Source organism: Littorina saxatilis, linkage group LG6, assembly GCF_037325665.1.
Source record: "Littorina saxatilis isolate snail1 linkage group LG6, US_GU_Lsax_2.0, whole genome shotgun sequence".
In the NCBI taxonomy this organism is placed as follows: domain Eukaryota; kingdom Metazoa; phylum Mollusca; class Gastropoda; order Littorinimorpha; family Littorinidae; genus Littorina; species Littorina saxatilis.
Window position 1 is genome coordinate 5,643,708 of NC_090250.1, and position 18,687 is coordinate 5,662,394.

The 18,687-nt window shown below is 41.8% G+C and overlaps 2 protein-coding genes across 7 annotated transcripts in view; both read left to right on the forward strand.

The window, feature by feature from the left end:
• LOC138968367 (sodium- and chloride-dependent glycine transporter 1-like) overlaps nt 1-18,687 on the forward strand; it is a 108,177-nt gene that overhangs the window by 52,457 nt on the left and 37,033 nt on the right. For 5 of the 6 annotated variants that reach the window (XM_070340922.1, XM_070340925.1, XM_070340924.1 and 2 more), the window contains exons 2-7: nt 5,779-6,015; nt 6,516-6,647; nt 10,876-11,206; nt 12,985-13,117; nt 16,154-16,288; nt 16,863-16,966. In XM_070340922.1, coding sequence (XP_070197023.1) covers nt 5,832-6,015; nt 6,516-6,647; nt 10,876-11,206; nt 12,985-13,117; nt 16,154-16,288; nt 16,863-16,966 — 1,019 coding nt within the window. In that variant the 5' untranslated portion in view covers nt 5,779-5,831. Of the gene's footprint in view, nt 1-3,971; nt 4,190-5,778; nt 6,016-6,515; nt 6,648-10,875; nt 11,207-12,984; nt 13,118-16,153; nt 16,289-16,862; nt 16,967-18,687 lie in introns of those variants that run through there. The other variant, XM_070340923.1, reaches the window with a different exon arrangement.
• On the forward strand, nt 17,030-17,587 carry LOC138969603 (uncharacterized; the record flags this gene model as incomplete). The annotated part of the gene is made up of 1 exon (XM_070342460.1): nt 17,030-17,587. A coding segment is annotated over one exon (558 nt), but the record flags the coding sequence as incomplete, so codon positions are not given.

Sequence of the window (18,687 nt, forward strand, 5' to 3'; positions counted from 1 at the left end):
CTCCCATTTATTGAATACAGCCTATATGGTGCAAGACCAGTTCAGTGCCTACTGTTCACCTGTAGCAAGCACATCATGCCAGTGATATTAGAGACTCGCTATTGCTCCTATGAGGGGAAGAAATGAAGAATGAAAAATTAACTGGACAGTTCCGGAAATTTCTAGAAGGTAAGGGAGATAACTCTTTTTTTGTCTGTGGTCGCCATACCTCTGAGATGGCAAGAGGCAGGAACAAGATAGTGTGCACGTACACTCCCTAGGTGCCGCAGATGTGCACCTGGGTTTTAGTTTCTTGATTCATTGTTTCCTTTTTCAGATTATGGACCTCCCATTTATTGAATACAGCCTATATGGTGCAAGACCAGTTCAGTGCCTACTGTTCACCTGTAGCAAGCACATCATGCCAGTGATATTAGAGACTCACTATTGCTCCTATGAGGGGAAGAAATGAAGAATGAAAAATTAACTGGACAGTTCCGGAAATTTCTAGAAGGTAAGGGAGATAACTCTTTTTTTGTATCCAAACAAAGGAGGTAAAGCTAATGATAATGGGATAGCGAGCGTCTTAAATTGCTACAGGACTCCGCTTACAGCCGGGCTTAACTGCTAGTATTTATATATATGCAGGCGATGATGCAGATCAAATCGATTCGGTCGCTGCATCGCTTTATTATAATTCATATATTATACACGTACACATTTTCGCGAGTATGAGTCAGTGTAGAAATGGGTCGTTGGGGGGGGGGGGGGGGGGGGGGGGGAGGGGAGGGAGGGGGGGGGGGGGGTGGGGTGAGGTTGACCCACTCGCCGTATTGTTATGTTGTTTTGTTTCTTCTCCCCAGTAATCATTGTTCTATGCCCAAGAGCTCTCTGGAAATCTGGGCTAACGGGTACTGAGCCCGTTTGGCCTTGGCTTCTTGCACGGTTCAGAATGTACACTGACAGAGAAATGCGATAGAAGTGAATGTCCTTTTGGCGCTTTTGTTCTTGTTGTTGTGTTATTGGCTTGAAGCGGTCTGAACAGGTTGTTGTTAATCTCTTTAGGGTACAGAACAGCGCATACACGCCAACCGGCTCGGCACTCTTGCTACAGTTACTATATATGTGAACACTGAACAAAGATATGTATAGTGCCTGTTATAATTCCGGTTTCGACCAGTGTAGGCTACAGAGAACGCTTCCGTGTACAATTACATTGCTTGACCAGTACGTACAGACCCAGTTTAGCCGGGACCTCTCTTTCTCTCTTTGTATGTTGAATGGACAGGTTGGAAGATTAGGCTAAGCCTAAAACCTTGATCCTTATGTAATACATTTCTGAGTTCTCTCTCTCTCTCTCTCTCAGTCTCTCTTTCTCTCTCTCTCTCTCTCTCTCTCTCTCTCTCTCTCTGAGTCTCTCTCTCTCTCTCTCTAATAACACATTTACTCATGCATGTGTATTCAGCATTGTTCAGTGTTTAACTACGTTACATATACGACGCTTAATATTTGTGTATAATATGTAATGTGTAAATATTCATATGTTGTTGTTTTTCTCTACCTTTTTTTCTACGTGAATATCCGTGTTAATATGGGATTAGATTAGTCCCCTCTCTGGGCGAGGGCAGGTTGAAAAACAGCTCGTTGTATTGCTTATGCCACAACCCTCGAAAAATAAAATGATTTGATCTCTCTCTCTATATGTGTGCGTTTGTCTGATGTTGTTTTTAAACATTGATATAACATAATTTTATTAGATTAGTCCGTCTCATGGAGGAAGGCTGGATGTAAAAAAAAAAAAAAAAAGCGCCTATTTGGTTATGCCATTGCCTTCGTTAATAAAGCTGTTTTTGGTTCTCTCTCGCTCCCTCCCTCTCTTCCTCCGTAACCCCCCCTTCTCTCTCGCTCCCTCCCTCTCTTCCTCCGTAACCCCCTCCCCCCCCCCTCTCTTTAGTTACGCTCTCTCTCGCTCTCTCTCTCAGCCGGTTATTTTACAGGGATCATTACCTTCGACGCGGGTTTTCTGTGGTGATTGTATGTTTCATACACTAGTGTCTGTTTTAGCTTAGAACTGCTAAAGTCCCCATGAACACGTGAAGCATACGATCATTGTGAGTGACATGAAAACCAGATCCTACCGGTTTCTCTTGAAACAGGCAGGGAGCTTTTCTGTCCCAAGGTTATCCGCGACATAAAAACTGCGCGGCAGGTAGCCGTATGATAAGGCAAAAAAAAAAAAGTCTGTTTACGGTAACAAGCAAAAAAAATAGGGTCGGTAGGTCGGGATTTTATTTTTGTTTATTTTTTCTTCCAAAAAAACATATTTTTAAGTTATTTTGCCAAAAAACAAAGACTTTTTTATTTATTTATTTTATTTCATTTTTTTAAATTTGTTTTCCCCCAAATGCCAAAAAAAAGTCTAGGGTCGCGCAAAAAAATAGGGTCGGTCGGGATACCGTAAGGTACCGTGTCCGGACTGAAATGAAGGTACCGACTTTGCAGACGCCGGGAGAGAAAAGTAGCAGTTTTGAAACGGAGGCTAAATCGTGGAGAATAACAGCGATAGTTTTGACTCCGATACTTTAAACGTAGCCTAATGTTCACGTTCAAGGGACATAACTACTTGGCAAATTGTTGACGGAGAGAGTTAATTTGGTACTCTGTTTTTGAATTTAAGCAGGGTTTAACCCTGGATACACCCGCTTTATAAATATTATTATTATTATTATTAATATTATTAATTTTACCCGGCATTCTAGGAAACTGGGACTTGTGAATTTCTTTGGCGCCCGTTTCTTTGGAGTCCCTTTCTACAAGGAGTGACAATAGAAAGTGAGTCCGTTTCTATAGTATAAGGAGTGACAACAGAAAGCCTGTTTGAGTGACAGAAAAGAGTAGTGCCAGCAAAGGACACAGGGGTACTCAGGGCCGGACTAGGGGGGGGGGGGGGTGTGTTATGGGGGTTTCGCAACCCCCCCCCCCCCCCCTAGCCTAAACATGTACCTCACTTATTTAAAACATTTTTTATTTTATGCCGTTTCATGCAAGGAGCGACCATTTTCCTATCTCAGAATATGACCTACCCATCAGCTGCCCCCCCCCCCCCCTCCTCTTAGCCTAGTCCGGCCCTGGTACTGCCACTGGCACCCCCCCCCCCTCCCCTTAGCCTAGTCCGGCCCTGGTACTGCCACTGGGTAGGTGTCTTACTGATGAGTTATAATGATCTCTTTCCTGTTTTTAGGTCTGTGACCTCCAATTAAGTTTATTTGTTTTCAGATGGTCTGTGACCTCCACTTAAGTTTATTTGTTTTCAGATGGTCTGTGACATCCACTTAAGTTTATTTGTTTTCAGATGGTCTGTGACCTCCACTTAAGTTTATTTGTCTTTGAGAGTTTTGTGGGATTTTCTTGGAGGAGGGCAAATTACTTAAAGCAATTTCTTTAAAAGGGTAGCCTGACAAAACATGACTCATCAGCATGTACTAGCTTGCTCGCTGTTTTTGTCTCTGTCCTCAATAATTGAACAACTTTGAAGTACAATCTGTTGAGATTAAATCTGCTTTATCTCGTTTGGTGGATTACAAATAAGATGCAAATAAGATGCGTAACCACAGTGGATGAGCTTGTAAGAGTCATTTAGCTGTGTCAACAGTACATCTTTGTTCTGGTTGGATATTTTCCAGTCCATTGAGGCAGGGAGGCGATTTGCTAATTTAAAATATGTATGCAAATTAAGGTGCACAGATTCTTATTGGTTAAGGAGAACTTATATTAACTTTGGCTGATGTGGTGAGCTTGTCAGTCTGGAGTTGACTTTGTGAAAAGAGAGTGAACAGGATTATTCATGTGTCTTCGGCAACATTTGTTTGGATGGGATTACTGTGTTCAAAATTCTTCAAACTTTGACTCTCTCAAACCAGAGACAACATTGTGTGAGACAGTGGTGTTTAAAATCAGAAATCAAGTAAGGTATGTTATAAGAACGTTTAATTGTGGAAAAAAACAACGATACAGTCACTGATCTTCGCCCCAGCGGTCTTTTATGTGCACAGATGAACACTTATAATACAGAAAACAAACTTATCTGACAAATTGTTCGGAAGACGCAAGGGAGACTGAGACACCGCAAGGGAGACTGAGACACCGCAAGGGAGACTGAGACACCGCAAGGGAGACTGAGACACCGCAAGGGAGACTGAGACACCGAGTGGTGTGTAAAGATGATTTGTTTACACACTAATGTGTACAACATTCTCAAACTTTGGCTGTGGACAGATTAAGTAGAACACTGTGTGTGAGCATTCTTTGAAAAGCTTCACATCAGACGGTTGCGCAAGCCGCAATGTTCTTTTTCCTCCCATCCAAATAATATACATATATCTTATTATCTCCTTTATTTTTGTTTCTATTGAGTTCAGAATCAGTTGCTTTATATAATAATAGTCTCACACTACAAGTGGGTGCAAGGACTTTCCTGGTAATTTAGAATTTCCTCTGTGCTTAGAGATGACTATATATATGTATTCAAAATGTTATCCTCATAATCCTGCTGGCCGGTTGCATGTAAGGTATATTTTCAGTGCATCACTGTATGTCCTTCCTCAGATAGAATGCTTGACTGTACGGTTTTATTTTCGATTCTTGCTCATTCACAGGCTCCTCGACCTTTTACTGAGAGTTTTGTGTTGTATTTGATTCGTTAACCTATCTTGTTTGGTTGTCTATTCTTGTTTGGTTGTCTAGCTATTCTTGTTTGGTTGTCTATTGTTTGGTTGTCTATTCTTGTTTTATTGTCTATTCTTGATTTGTTGTCTATTCTTGTTTGGTTGTCTATATTCTTGATTTGTTGTCTATTCTTGATTTGGGAATGTTAGAAGGCTGTGTCTCATTTGTTTCATTGCTAAACTTACATGTATTTAAGTGAAACAAACTGTTGATGGTGGAAAAGCCAACCGGGCTGTGGAAACATTGTACAGTGAAACCCCCTTTTAAGACCCCCCAACAAAATGAAAAATGAGAACATCAGGCCTTAAAAAAGAGGAAGTCATAAAATACTATACATTTACAAAGGATTTTTTTTTTATTAAAAAAGTGAAGGTCTCAAAATGGGGGGGGGGGGGGGGAGGGGAGGATGTCTTAAAGGGGGTTCCACTGTATTGCTTTTAGCACAAGCTCACTTCCCCTCAGGACTATTTTGAAGAAGATCAAATACCTGTGCAAATGTCAAACCCTTGACAACATCTATCTGCAGGGACACTCTCAGTGAACTCATTGGTATTTGATGATTGGCAGCTTTGTATAGCGGATCTCCCTATTTGTAAAGAAATCAGTCTTGTTGCCAACTTCCACACAGTGATATGCTCTCTCCCTCTCTCTCTCTCTCTCTCTCTCTCTCTGTCTGTGTGTGTCTGTCTCTCTGGTGACAGTAGTCCCAACCCCTCTGCGCCACCATGAATAGCAGAAACTGACTCCCTCTTGAAATAAATGCGGTACTGACAGGTCTAAGAAATCTTTTCTATGGGTTTCCAATTTGATTTGTTTGGTTGGATGTGCTGGTTTAATGATACACACAATTTGAATTGTACACTTAAAATTAATATTCAGCATTAAGCCCCGAATTAACCCCTTGGAAGTGACGTCATATTCTGAGCAACCGTTTGTGATCCAAATTTTGAGTTGTTTCTTTTTAATTATTATACCATGTTGTATGTTCCCCTCAGCATGAGTCATTCCAACAGTACCACAACTAAAAAAATCCTTGCTAGATATTCAAAACTTTTTATTCTTTTCTCGTTGCAGATTGATCCTCATTTCATCCGTCCTTCAAGACTTTGAATCGGAGTGTGATCATCATGGATACGATCAGCATACGCAGCAGTAGCTCTTCCAGCAACAGCATGGAGAAAGCAAAAGCTGCCAACGATGACCGAGGAGCGTGGGGAGGGAAGATGGACTTTATTCTCACCTGTATCGGCTACGCTGTGGGACTGGGGAACATCTGGCGCTTCCCTTACCTGTGTTACAAGAGTGGTGGAGGTGAGATATTACTTGATTCTGATGTAATAGAGTTACGTATTACAGATTCATTCTGGGTAACCCAACCACAAAACACACAAACATCCTCACACATGCTTTCAATTTGTGTGCAGGTGCATTTTGGAGTAACGCCTATCAAATCAAATCCTCTCCCCCTCATCAAAATAAAGAAGGAAAACATCAATTACAATTTCTTTGTGTTCAGGTGTATTTTTCATCCCCTTTGCAATAATTGAATAAAGAAAAGAACAGAAAGGACATTTATTCAAGTTCCTTGTTTGCGTGTGCATTTTCTTTCCTCTATATATATGCAAAAAACGAAAAAGAAAAAAGGATCATTGATTCAATTTTCTTTGTGTTTAGGTGCATCCAAAACACGCACACGCACACACACACACACACACACACACACACACACACACACACAAAACACACACAACAAAGACAAGAATTAAAAGAGTACGTGTCATTGATTCAATTTTCATGTTCATTGTGTGCAGGTGCGTTTTTCATCCCGTACTTTTTGTTCCTGATGCTGTGTGGACTGCCGCTGTTCTTCATGGAGGTGTCCTACGGCCAGTTCTCCTCCCTCTCCCCCCTCGCCATCTGGAGGATCTGCCCGCTCTTCAAAGGTCAGAGGTGTTTTATTAAAATGGTTTGAAGATTATTTGACAGGCAGGTTACAAGCCGTTGTTATCCAAGGCAGGAAATCGACATACGGACGTGTTTGTTCAGGTGTTCCCCAAGGTTCTGTTCTGGGGCCCTTGTTGTTCCTTGTGTACATTAACGATATTGTCATTAATATCGAATCTGTCATTAAACTTTTTGCTGATGATACCAGTTTGTATTTATCTCTAAATGATGCAAACACGCGGACACAGATCTTAAATGCAGACTTAGCCAAAATTGCACACTGGGCGGAAAAATGGAAAGTTAATTTCAATAATTTAAAAACAGATTTGATGACCTTTTCTGGAAATAGAATGCCTGAAACCCTTCCTCTTGTATTTGATGGAACAGTTCTGAGAGAAAACCACGTTCACAAACATCTTGGTGTACTGATTCAGAGCGACTGCAAATGGGAATCACATGTTCAGTCAATTATATCTAAAGTACGTGTTCTTCTCTCATGTTTTCGGTCCTATAAGTATCGCCTTAGCCGAAAGGCACTTGAACTCATGTATAAATCTTTTATTATTCCCCATTTTGATTTTTCTGACGTCATTTGGGATAACTGTTCTGACAGATTAGCTACTTTATTAGAAAACTTGCATCTTGATGCCATAAGAACCATTATAGGTGCAGTTCGTGGCACGAGTCACCAAAAATTGTACGATGAATCAGGATTTACAACACTGAAGGAGAGGCGAAAAAGACACAAATTGATTTTGTATTTCAAATTAGTTAATGCACGCGTGCCACCATACTTACTAGAACGTCTGCCTCCTCTCGTTGCTTCTGTGAACCCTTACCATAGACGAAGACCACTTGACAGACAGACTCCCCACTCTCGAACTGAATTGTATAAAAAGTCATTTTTTCTGTCTTCGACTTCCCTGTGGAATGAGCTTCCAGATACTGTAAAACAACTTGATTCTATTGGGTTATTTAAAAAACGTATTAGTTCTGATGATTCTGTTGTTCCCTCGTATCTATACACATCTGATCGAAAATCAGAAATTATCCATTGCAGACTGAGATTGAGGATCAGCAATCTAAATAGTGATCTATTTGACAGACATTTAATTCCCGACCCGTCGTGCACTTGTGGTTATCCTGTTGAAAATGCGGAGCACTATATTTTTCATTGCCCCTTATCTCTTCAAATACGTGAAGTCACCTTGTCAACACTGCCCAACTATGATTTGCTAACCGCTGATGATTTTCTGTATGGCAATAGAGACAAGTCAGACAGCGAAAATGCATTGATATTTGACCAGTTATTCAGGTTTATCTTATTAAGCAAACGTTTTGAATAATGAATGCATTTATCTCATCCACCATGTGCAGTACTGTTTACATTTCTTTGTTCTGGTAGTATTCTATTTTCAACCATGTGGAAGTCATTGTATGCGTGTGTGTGCGAGTGAGTGTGCGAGCGCGTGTGAGTACTGTTGTTAGTTTAGCATTGGTTTTTTTTTGTTTGTTGTTTTTTGTTGGTTTTGTTTTCACTTTTATTGTTACATGTTTGTCTACCATAATTTACCATTATTATTTTGACATTATTTCAAATTTGTTATATTAAAATCGTCCGCCAAATTTCATTTGCTTTTAAGAGTACGCTCATAAGCTTAGCTTGTTGTGCTCCATGTTCCTTATTCCATGTATGCGGTAATAGTACCAATGGAATTTACTGAATAAACTTGTTTAAACCAAAGGTCAGTGTGCCTTTTTTTCCATCATTTTTCATTAAAGGCACAGTGCAGCTCACAGCCTTCGTTTTGCGTTTTTGTTGCAGCTGAGTGCATTTACAGTTCAAAAATCCTCCTATGGTAGTAAAACAAACCCAAAACTACCCAACGACGACATCTGTGAAGCTCGACAGTTTCTTGTTCACGCGAGTGCATACATTAACCTAGTTATTACGTGGTGTTTGGTCAGAGTTCGATTCAACTGAGTAATTCCGGCCTCCATTTTGTTTTACACAAACTCATGATGACGTCTGACATAGTTTGCTTAGTGACGTGTCTTTTTGTGCATGATGTGGTGATCTACCTGATCTAAATTTAGATCCAAAAATAGGCCAAGACCAGCCGGGTCCGAGTACGAAATTAATTCGTAAAAAAATCGCATTTCTTGACTCTTTGGGTGCAAGTCAATGAAACTTGGTAGTTCTTCTAACGGATAGCTGCCTGAGGTATGACTAAAAGCCCCAGGGGCTCCGTGCACCTGAATTTGACAAGTTCAGTACCTTTAAATTTTATTTTTTTACTTTGTTTTATTGATTTTATTGATTTTAGTTTAGGTTTGCTATTGTACATCACGCTGAGCTCCGGTGAGAAGGGGCGATTAATAAGTGTTCATTATTATTATTATTATTACGTTGTAATGCATGTTACCTCTAGTTACAATCTTACTTTTGTATGACCTGCCATGCCAACAAAAACTGAGTTTAAAAAAAAAAAAATTGTTTTTAAATTTTTGTGTATACCAAGCCGGGTTTTTTTCTGCATCCTTTTCCTTGCACACTCGTCAAGTAAAGGAAGTAAAATGTCCAACAGTTACTCATGTCATGTTGTTTTCCTCTGGTTGTTAAGGCAAAAAAAAAAAAGGTCTGTTTACGGTAACATAGGCCAAAAAAATAGGGTCGGTAGGTCGGGATTTTGGTTTTTTTTTTATTCCAAAAAAACATATTTTTACGTTATTTTTTTATTTTTTTTAATTTTTTTCCCAAATGCCAAAAAAAAGTCTAGGGTCGCGCGAAAAAAATAGGGTCGGTCGGGTTACCGTAAACAGACTAATTTTTTTTTGTGCCTAATGTTAGGCCTGTGACAGTAGCACATTTTGCAAAGTGCATTTCTTTTTTATAACTTCTTTACAATGACATAATTGCTAACAGTGGAATAAAAACTGCAGCGTTACTTTGCTTGTTTAACAAATGCTTGCTAGAATTATGTGACCTTTTACATTTAGGAAGAGGCGTGTGTGTATGTGTGTTTGTATTGTGTGTGTGTGTGTGTGTGTGTTTGTATTGGTGTGTGTGTGTGTGTGTGTGTTTGTGTGTACGTGCGTGTGTGTGTTTGTATTGTGTGTGTGTGTGTGTGTGTGTGTGTGACAGAGAGAGGGAGATCTACTTTAGCTCTACAAAGGTGTATTACCCAGTCTACCCTGCACCATCAAATAACAGTTTTACTTTAAGCACATCTCAGCAATGAATTGACAATCAAAAATCAAGACAGGTAATTATGTTGTTGGAACATTTAACTATTGACAAAACAACACGTTGCCTTCACAGATATATTGACCCAGCGGTCTTTTAAGTGCACAAACACTAATTAGACAACACTAATTAGACAACGACAACACTAATTAGACAACACTAATTAGACAACACTTATATCAGGGATGTTGCCACAAATTCACACCTATAGGACAAATGTCCTGAGCTCTTCGGGATCAATAGGACATTTGACTGCTTTCAGACATTTAAATAGGACATTATAATTTTGTGAAAAACACAAAATCATGTGCACACACACATATCAGTATATGTACCAACATTGTGTGCGTATATTGTTTTATTACTTTTGTTTCAAACAGGACACACACAAAAAAGAATAAAAGAAACTAAAAAGCAACCAAACACTTAAGCACTCTTACTTTGATTGGGGAACGTCCCACTAGTCCGAGGGTTCACTAGTCCGAGGGTTCACTAGTCCGAGGGTTCACCAGCTTTTGTTGTTCTTTGGCAGGCTTTAGTTTTTTTCGGTGGTATAATTCAGTGCCGTGCGCTTCATCTCTAACCGAAAGCAATTTAATGCAGGCGCGAGCCTTGGTCAGTTGGAGTTGTCTCCCGTGCTGTAGACGGGTGTACGCAAACAGCTCATACCGCAAACGATTCGGAAAACGCAAGATCTGCACTGCATAACTTCAGTGCACATGTACGCGACAGCGCTTGGTCGCTTTTTGAAGATTTCTATCGTGAAAGGAAAATTATCAAATAACGCGCTGTCCGAAGCAATCGAGTTCTTATCGGACAATGACCGCGCTCAGTTGAAAACGATAGGACATCTGACCGCCATGCGACTCTGTGAATCGGACATTTGAGCCTTTTAATCGGTCTATGTCCGATGTCCGACGCCTATAACGACATCCCTGTTATATGACAAAATAAATTTACACCTTCCTTTGTCAACACAGGTGTGGGAATCGGCATGGTGATGGTGTCGTCTATCGTGTGCATCTACTACAACGTCATCATCGCTTGGACCATTTACTACCTCTTCATGTCCTTCCGCGCCACTCTGCCGTGGAGCCATTGCAACAATGCGTGGAACTCCGATACCTGCATTGACACCAACGAACGTCTGGCGGCTGAGCTGGCCGGCGGGAACGCTTCCGTAACTTTGTCTGTGATGGCAAACAAGTCTGGAACTGTCCAGGACGCCATGTACAACATGACCGTGAACGCGACGTCCGTAGTGGCTGCTGTGTCGAACAAGTCCATGTCTGCCAGCGAGGAATTCTGGGAGTAAGTTTGAGATTGGTGTTTAGTTGTGTCAGAAGGTAGTGTTGGAATAGATGTTTTGTGCTGGCAGTTTGTTGAGTGGTTTTAGGGATGTAAATTTGTTTGTACTTCTGCATCCCTGTTACAGTGGAACCCTCCCTATAAGACACCCCCAATTTAAGACTCGGATCCCTCCTTTTTAAGACCTTGCATTCTCAGACTTTCTGTTCATAACCTCTGTAAATTTACCCCAATTTTAAGACTACCTTCTTTTTAAGACCCGACTTTCTCAGATTTGTGGAGGTGATAAAAGATGGGTTCCACTGTACAGTATTGCTTGTTTTGGTGCATGTATGTTCTTCTGTCACCTGGAGTAGACTGACTCCATGAAATATGTGACTGCTTGGGTTTGGGTTTAATTGGTACAAATTGCAAATGGAGGAAGTGTATGTTTATTGGTTGGGAAGGAGGGGGGGAGATGGGGGGAATTAAAGTGAGCAAGCCATGACATTAAACAGGCCAACAGATGGACCTGGAAACACTTTCTTAGAAGTTGAGCTTAGAAACATCCATAACAGGCCAACAGATGGACTTGGAAACACTTTCTTAGAAGTTGAGCTTAGAAACACTCATAACAGGCCAACAGATGGACTCGGGAACACTTTCTTAGAAGTTTAGCTTAGAAACAACCCTTTTACAATCGTGAATGCCGGTAGTAAGCCGCTGCTCTCTTGCAGAGGATCCCAAGTGTTAGTTGTTGTTTCGTCCATCGCTGCGGGGCGTTCCAGGCAGGACTGCGGAGAAGGGGCAAGATAAGAACTAGAAGATTTCGCGTTATAGATTTCTGAAGGTACTGTCATGCTGACGAAAGGGAATTTTTGATGAGTAAGTCTTTCATTTAGAGAGTGTTTAGGGAAAGTTGGTGATTCTTGGTATCGAAGTGGAGGTGGATATTTGAGACCATCTTTGGACCACGAAAACATTTTCTACTTCTCATAAATAATCGTTTGAAGCCTGACCACAATGTGATGGTCTTAGACCTAACCAAGTTGTTAAAAAAATAATTACTGTATTGAATATGGAAAGAAAGATTAAATATTTATTCAGTTCAATCCCAAGAACAAAGATGGTCACTGAAAATATCAAACACAACTTTAGACACTTTTGTTTTTACCTTTCTAATGAAAACCCAACAAGTCACAAAAGAAGCATCTTCTATAGATCATGCTTTGCAAACCCCCCTCTGCTCAGATACCTTGTGTGCTTTTTTTAAATCCCATATCTCATCTAATAAACAAAGGGAAGTAAACACTCTAAATGCATACGATATGTGCAGAAGTCTAGTATTTCATCCACTTGTGATATGGGTAACAGAGTAAGTAAGAATTCTCAAGAGACTTGAGCTTGAAAGTCGCTTATTCATTTCAATGCTTGTTATTCTCTCAAGTACCAGGAGACTCTCTAAGTACCAGGAGACTCTCTCAAGTACCAGGAGACTCTCTCAAGTACCAGGAGACTCTCTCAAGTACCAGGAGACTCTCTCAAGTACCAGGAGACTCTCTCAAGTACCAGGAGACTCTCTCAAGTACCAGGAGACTGATTCGGAATAACTCTTACTTACTCTATGACACATGTGGTGTGCATTTAGAGCCCTTACTTCCCTTTCTTTATCAGATCTCTAAACAGCGCTCCACCTCATTTGTTTAAGATTCTCTCAGATCTTAAAAGAGCGCTCTGCCTCATTTGTTTAACTTCAAGATTCTAAGTGAAAGAGAATTGAGGTCAGTGTGTGTGTGCTGCAGGCGTCACGTGCTTCAGCTGTCCTCTGGTATTGACGACATGGGCAGCCTTCGCTGGCAGCTAGTCATCACCCTGGCTGTGTCTTGGCTCTGCGTCTTCCTCTGTCTCTTCAAGGGCGTCAAGGTCCTCGGAAAGGTCAGCTGATTTACCTTTGCAGGAAGAACATGTCGTTAATTTCAATTCAGACATGAAATGTCAAATCACGATTTTCTGTAAACTTCAAAGCAATAGCTGACGGGGTTTTGTGTTTTTGTTTCTCAAAATCAGCACTTTGAAGTCGGTGTAAACCACAGATGGGCGCAGTGGCCTGGTGGTGAAGACGTTGTTCTTAAACACGTCACGGCCAATCCGGCCTCTCCCATAATGCAACAGAAAAAGGGGCGGGGCTTAGCAAAAATAGCACAACGCGTGGCACGCGATGTAAACACGAACAGGCCAAAGTGCACTGGGGACGCGGGGGCATCAGGGCGCTCTAATAAATCAGCTTCAATGTTTTTGTCAATAAAAAAAGCACAAGATAGTGTCCACAAGCTCTTTGTTTGGATTTCCTTCTCCCAAAAATGTTTTAACCTTTTGAACTTGGGCGTAAATAAGATTAATTTCCTCTCTCTCACCGCTAAACTGAATTTTACCATCTGGCTTTCTGTCTGTGCGAGCAGCATTTCTTCTTTTCAGCTTCTTCAGAGTTTTTCACATATTTTCGTTTCTGAACATTTGTGATATCTTGCATATTGATTGCGTATTTTGTTTATATTTACAATACAATTGAACTTTCACACAGAGAACCTTTGTGTCAAAGAAATCAGTCACACAGAGAGAAACAGAATAACAATGTCAAGGCTGTAGATGTCAGGCTAGTCAAACGGACAAAATGAAACTTAGTCTTGGTTGCTGTAACTCAGTCACCGCTATGATGGTACTTTCGCTGATATTAACAGAAAAACAACACAGAATCAGCCAAAACCGCGAACAATAAACAAGTTTAGTACGTCACAACGTCAATGAACAGAATTCTCGAGTCAATTTTTGCATCAGACTCTGACTAAGTGAGTGGGGCAAGCGTCAAACACCACTGAAATGAGGAGGGAAATCTTGGCGCATTTTTTTGGCGGAATACTTGAACAAACCAATCATTTTCAAACTGACCAAGGACAAAAACAGGCTTGTGAACCGAATGGTGAGGGGGGAGGGTACCTCGAAATGTGTGGGTGATGATTTCACATCACCAGTCCATTGCTGCAGTCTTAGTATCTAGTAGCTCCACCGACCACTGTCCCCTCCGCCCTCCCCCCTCCCGTTCGTTCCCCCTTTCAACCCCCTACCACCTTGGAATAAACTGCAGAAGACCATTTGCATATCCTGGATTCTTCCATTTGTGTTGCCAGGGGCGACCCAAGATCCGAGTCCCTTTGTTTCCCATGTCCACTTAGAACAAACCGAGTTTAGATTACCCCTTTCTGTTTTGAAAGTAAACTTGCCCATCCTGTGAGGCACTTTCAGGGACAGTAATTATAGTTAGCGGGACCATGTAGACGAAGTCAACGGTGATAATCTGCGTAGTGTATACGCATACTTTGGAACACGGTCTGTTATTCCACCCAGCGAGAGCCTCTAACACAATCAGTGTTGTCGACAGATGGCGGGAAAACCTGAGTGTTTCACATTCCAACATCCGATGGTGATAGTAACTTAGTAAGGGCCAGGCTGCGGTCTGTAAGCTGTATTGCACTGACATCTCTTTCTGTCTGTGGAAATAAATGGCGAAATTTGATTTAACACTTCTCAACTTTTAAGTGACCAGGAGAACGCAATAAGGAGACTATTTACTGAGAATCAGTGGCCATTTGAAACTCGAATGTGTGTAATAAAAGATTCGACTTGTGTACCAAGAGGTGCTGGGCCATCATCGTGTGACCTCGATACAGAGGCGCTAGGCTGTCTCTCGTGTGTGTAGTACCGTTAGGGTGCAGACGTGGTTATCTGATCCTGGAGGCGATGGTGAAAGCGGAGACACGGGTCCTAGTACAGGGCTCTCCTCTGGGGTAGGCCAGTGTGCCTTTTGTTTTTGCAGCCCTTGTGTGACAAATCATCGCCAGAGGTGGCTAGGTACAGGCCAATTGCCACACCGCAGGAATTCCGGCGTTAGAAAAGTACTCTACAAGAAGTATTGGTCCATGCTAGACCGACGCGATGCTTGGAATTGTGCATTGTACTTGGCGAAAAAGACGTCTTCCTTACATCAAGACAATCCAACACGGGTAAACATTAACCGAGAAATGATGCCCGACTGTGTGCTCAAATTAGTGAGAGAGCTTTATCCCAACCCCACAGGAATACCCTATCAAGGCCACAACTGGTGGTAAAGGTTAGTTGCATTTCTTTCTTCATATCCGATGTAACAAATACACATGCACCTGAGACAGCATGTTCTGGAACCAAATTGCCGCATGCCACGTGTTTTGCTATTTTTGGAACGCATGGTGTAAATCTGTGACGTCGGAGAGTGTTGACTCCGCCCTTTTCTTTGAACAAGATCCCCATTGAAATGTTTGTTTACAAATATCTTCTTTATTATGGAGAATTAACCTTATCTAAGTGCATAGGGCGGTAAATGTGTGAAAACCAGCTGTGTGAACAAAAAATCTGACACCGTAACTCATGCTTAACTGAGATATTAAAGAAAATGTAGGAGCAGTATTTGTCCGTTGCCTGCAAGAGGTTTGAAATGATTTGCCAACGCAGAAGGTCAGGCTCCTTATATACTCCTGCCGGGCCTTTAAGTATGGAAGGTTCAGGGTTCGCCCCTGGTGGGTTAAGGGTAGAGATTTTTTTTATCATAAATCTCCCAGGTCAACTTATATGCAGACCTGCTAGTGCCTTATCTCCCTTCGTGTGTACACACAGGCACAAGACCAAGTACACCTGGAAAAGAACCTGTAATCCATGTCAGAGGTTGTTTGGCTATAGAAACACAAAAACACCCAGCCACATCCCCCGAAACAGAGTATGGCTGTCTAAATGGCGGGGGTAAAACCCCGCTCAGGCAAAACACAAGTGAACGTGGATATTGCGGCTCAAGAATGCAGAGGAAGAGGAAAAAATCCCTCGTTTGATGGGCAATAATTTCAGTTACTGCATGATTTGACTTACCCTGGTGTTTTACCTGTCCAGGTGATGCACTTTGCTGCCCCCTTCCCCTACCTGGTTCTGCTGGTGTTGCTGATCCGCGGCGTGACGCTGCCAGGTGCCATCGATGGCATCAGCTTCTACATCATCCCACGCTGGGAGAAACTGCTTGAGTTCCAGGTACGTGTGTGTTTGTGTGTGTGTGTGTGTGTGTGTGTTTGGGTGGAGTGAATGTTTCTTTACAGCAGCAAATTCAAGGCAAATTCCCAACCTTGGGTAGTGAGATATTCTGTGTTAGTGTTCACTGCAGAGAGCTTGCATGCTCTGCAGTTGGTGCACAATCAGGACAGCTCTTCATCAGCATCTGCAGGTTGAAATCTGTTTTGAGAACTTTGGTGAGATTATCTTGACAAGATAGTTGTTGAATGCAGTCAAAACTGGTAATAAAAAAATTGACAATATTCGCACTGGCACATGCGGCTTTTTATTGGCCGGAAAATGTGTGAGCTGTGTCCCCTGGATGGCGGAAAAGACTATCTTTCCCTGTAAAGTCTGTAAGATTGTGTAAACATTTTTTAAAAGGCAGAAAAAAAAGTTCTAGTCATGAGGCAAAAATAGGGTTGGTCGGGGAATCGAAAACATTGAACTTTTTTTTTGGCATCAGCAATTTGTTTTTCTGTATTTTCACATAAAAAGCGATAAAGCACCAAAGATTGTTGACCATGATGGCTATATGAGGGTGTATACTTTCCAGGTGTGGGGAGACGCTGCGCTGCAGATCTTTTACTCTGTGGGCATGGCGTGGGGCGGGATCATCACCATGGCCAGCTACAACCGCTTCAACAACAACGTCTACAGGTCAGAAACCAACCTTCCTTAAGCTTGTCCTTAATTGGGCGAAGTCGAATACATGTAGTATACTGTGCGACTTTGGGAAGTCGACTACATGTAGTATACTGTGCGACTTTGGGAAGTCGACTACATGTAGTATACTGTGCGACTTTGGGAAGTCGACTACATGTAATATACTGTGCGACTTTGGGAAGTCGACTACATGTAGTATACTGTGCGACTTTGGGAAGTCGACTACATGCAGTATACTGTGCGACTTTGGGAAGTCGACTACATGCAGTATACTGTGCGACTTTGGGAAGTCGACTACATGTAGTATACTGTGCGACTTTGGGAAGTCGACTACATGCAGTATACTGTGCGACTTTGGGAAGTCGACTACATGCAGTATACTGTGCGACTTTGGGAAGTCGACTACATGTAGTATACTGTGCGACTTTGGGAAGTCGACTACATGCAGTATACTGTGCGACTTTGGGAAGTCGACTACATGTAGTATACTGTGCGACTTTGGGAAGTCGACTACATGTAGTATACTGTGCGACTTTGGGAAGTCGACTACATGTGGTATACTGTGCGACTTTGGGAAGCTGGTCACACGAAGCTTTAGCACTGAGTTTTTGGTGAAAAGACTTCGAAGTCTTTGCGACTTTGGGAAGTTGACTTCAGGCTCAATTAAGGACCGCCTTTACATTGGTTCTTCACATAGCTTCTTTACATGGCTTCTTTACATGGCTTCTTTACATGGCTTCTTTACATGGCTTCTTTACACGGCTTCTTTACATTGGTTCTTTACATTGCTTCTTTACATTGGTTCTTCACATGGCTTCTTTACATTGGTTCTTCACATGGCTTCTTTACGTTGGTTCTTCACATGGCTTCTTTACATTGGTTCTTTACATTGATTCTTTACATGGCTTCTTTACATTGGTTCTTTACATTGCTTCTTTACATTGGTTCTTCACATGGCTTCTTTACATTGGTTCTTCACATGGCTTCTTTACATTGGTTCTTTACATTGGTTCTTCACATGGCTTCTTTACATTGGCAGACCTGTTTACACTACACATTGAGCGTAGTAAACTACGATTTTGGTCCCCAAACTACGCAACTACGCATGCTTGTCTTATACTACGCAAACGTTTCGTTTCGACTACACATTTTGACATTTTGAATACACAAAAACGCGAGCAAGTTCCGATCCATAATTTGTACTAACCGGTTGTGTACTGCGAGCAAAACATGCCCGGCGCCCGCGAGAGTAGCGTAGTCAGTTGGTCTTGCTGCTGTTATTACAACTATCGCGGGCGTTTCAGCACATACTTTTCTGAACGCGGTCACTTCGTAGCTCATTCTTTCTGGAGGGAAAAATATGGCTACAGCGACGAACACGGATTCAGAAGACTTTGGCGATCAACCGCCACGGAGCAAAAAAAAGAAGCTTGGTCAAACTCCCAGCCAGGCTTTTCTGCCAAAGTACTATGAGGAGCATCCATGCCCAGTTTCGTCGAGAAAAGGGAAGCATTTTGCCCACTGCACTGTGTGCAACACGGATTTTTCAGTGACGCACAGTGGGCTTTACGACCGTGTAACCGCCACAAGAAAAGCACTTCCCATCAGGAATTCGAGAAATCCCGACCAAAGCAGAGGAAACTGGACTGTTTTGTGAAGAAACCCGTGCCAGGGAAAGAAGACCAAGACAAGCTCACTTTTGAGAGATCGGTAAC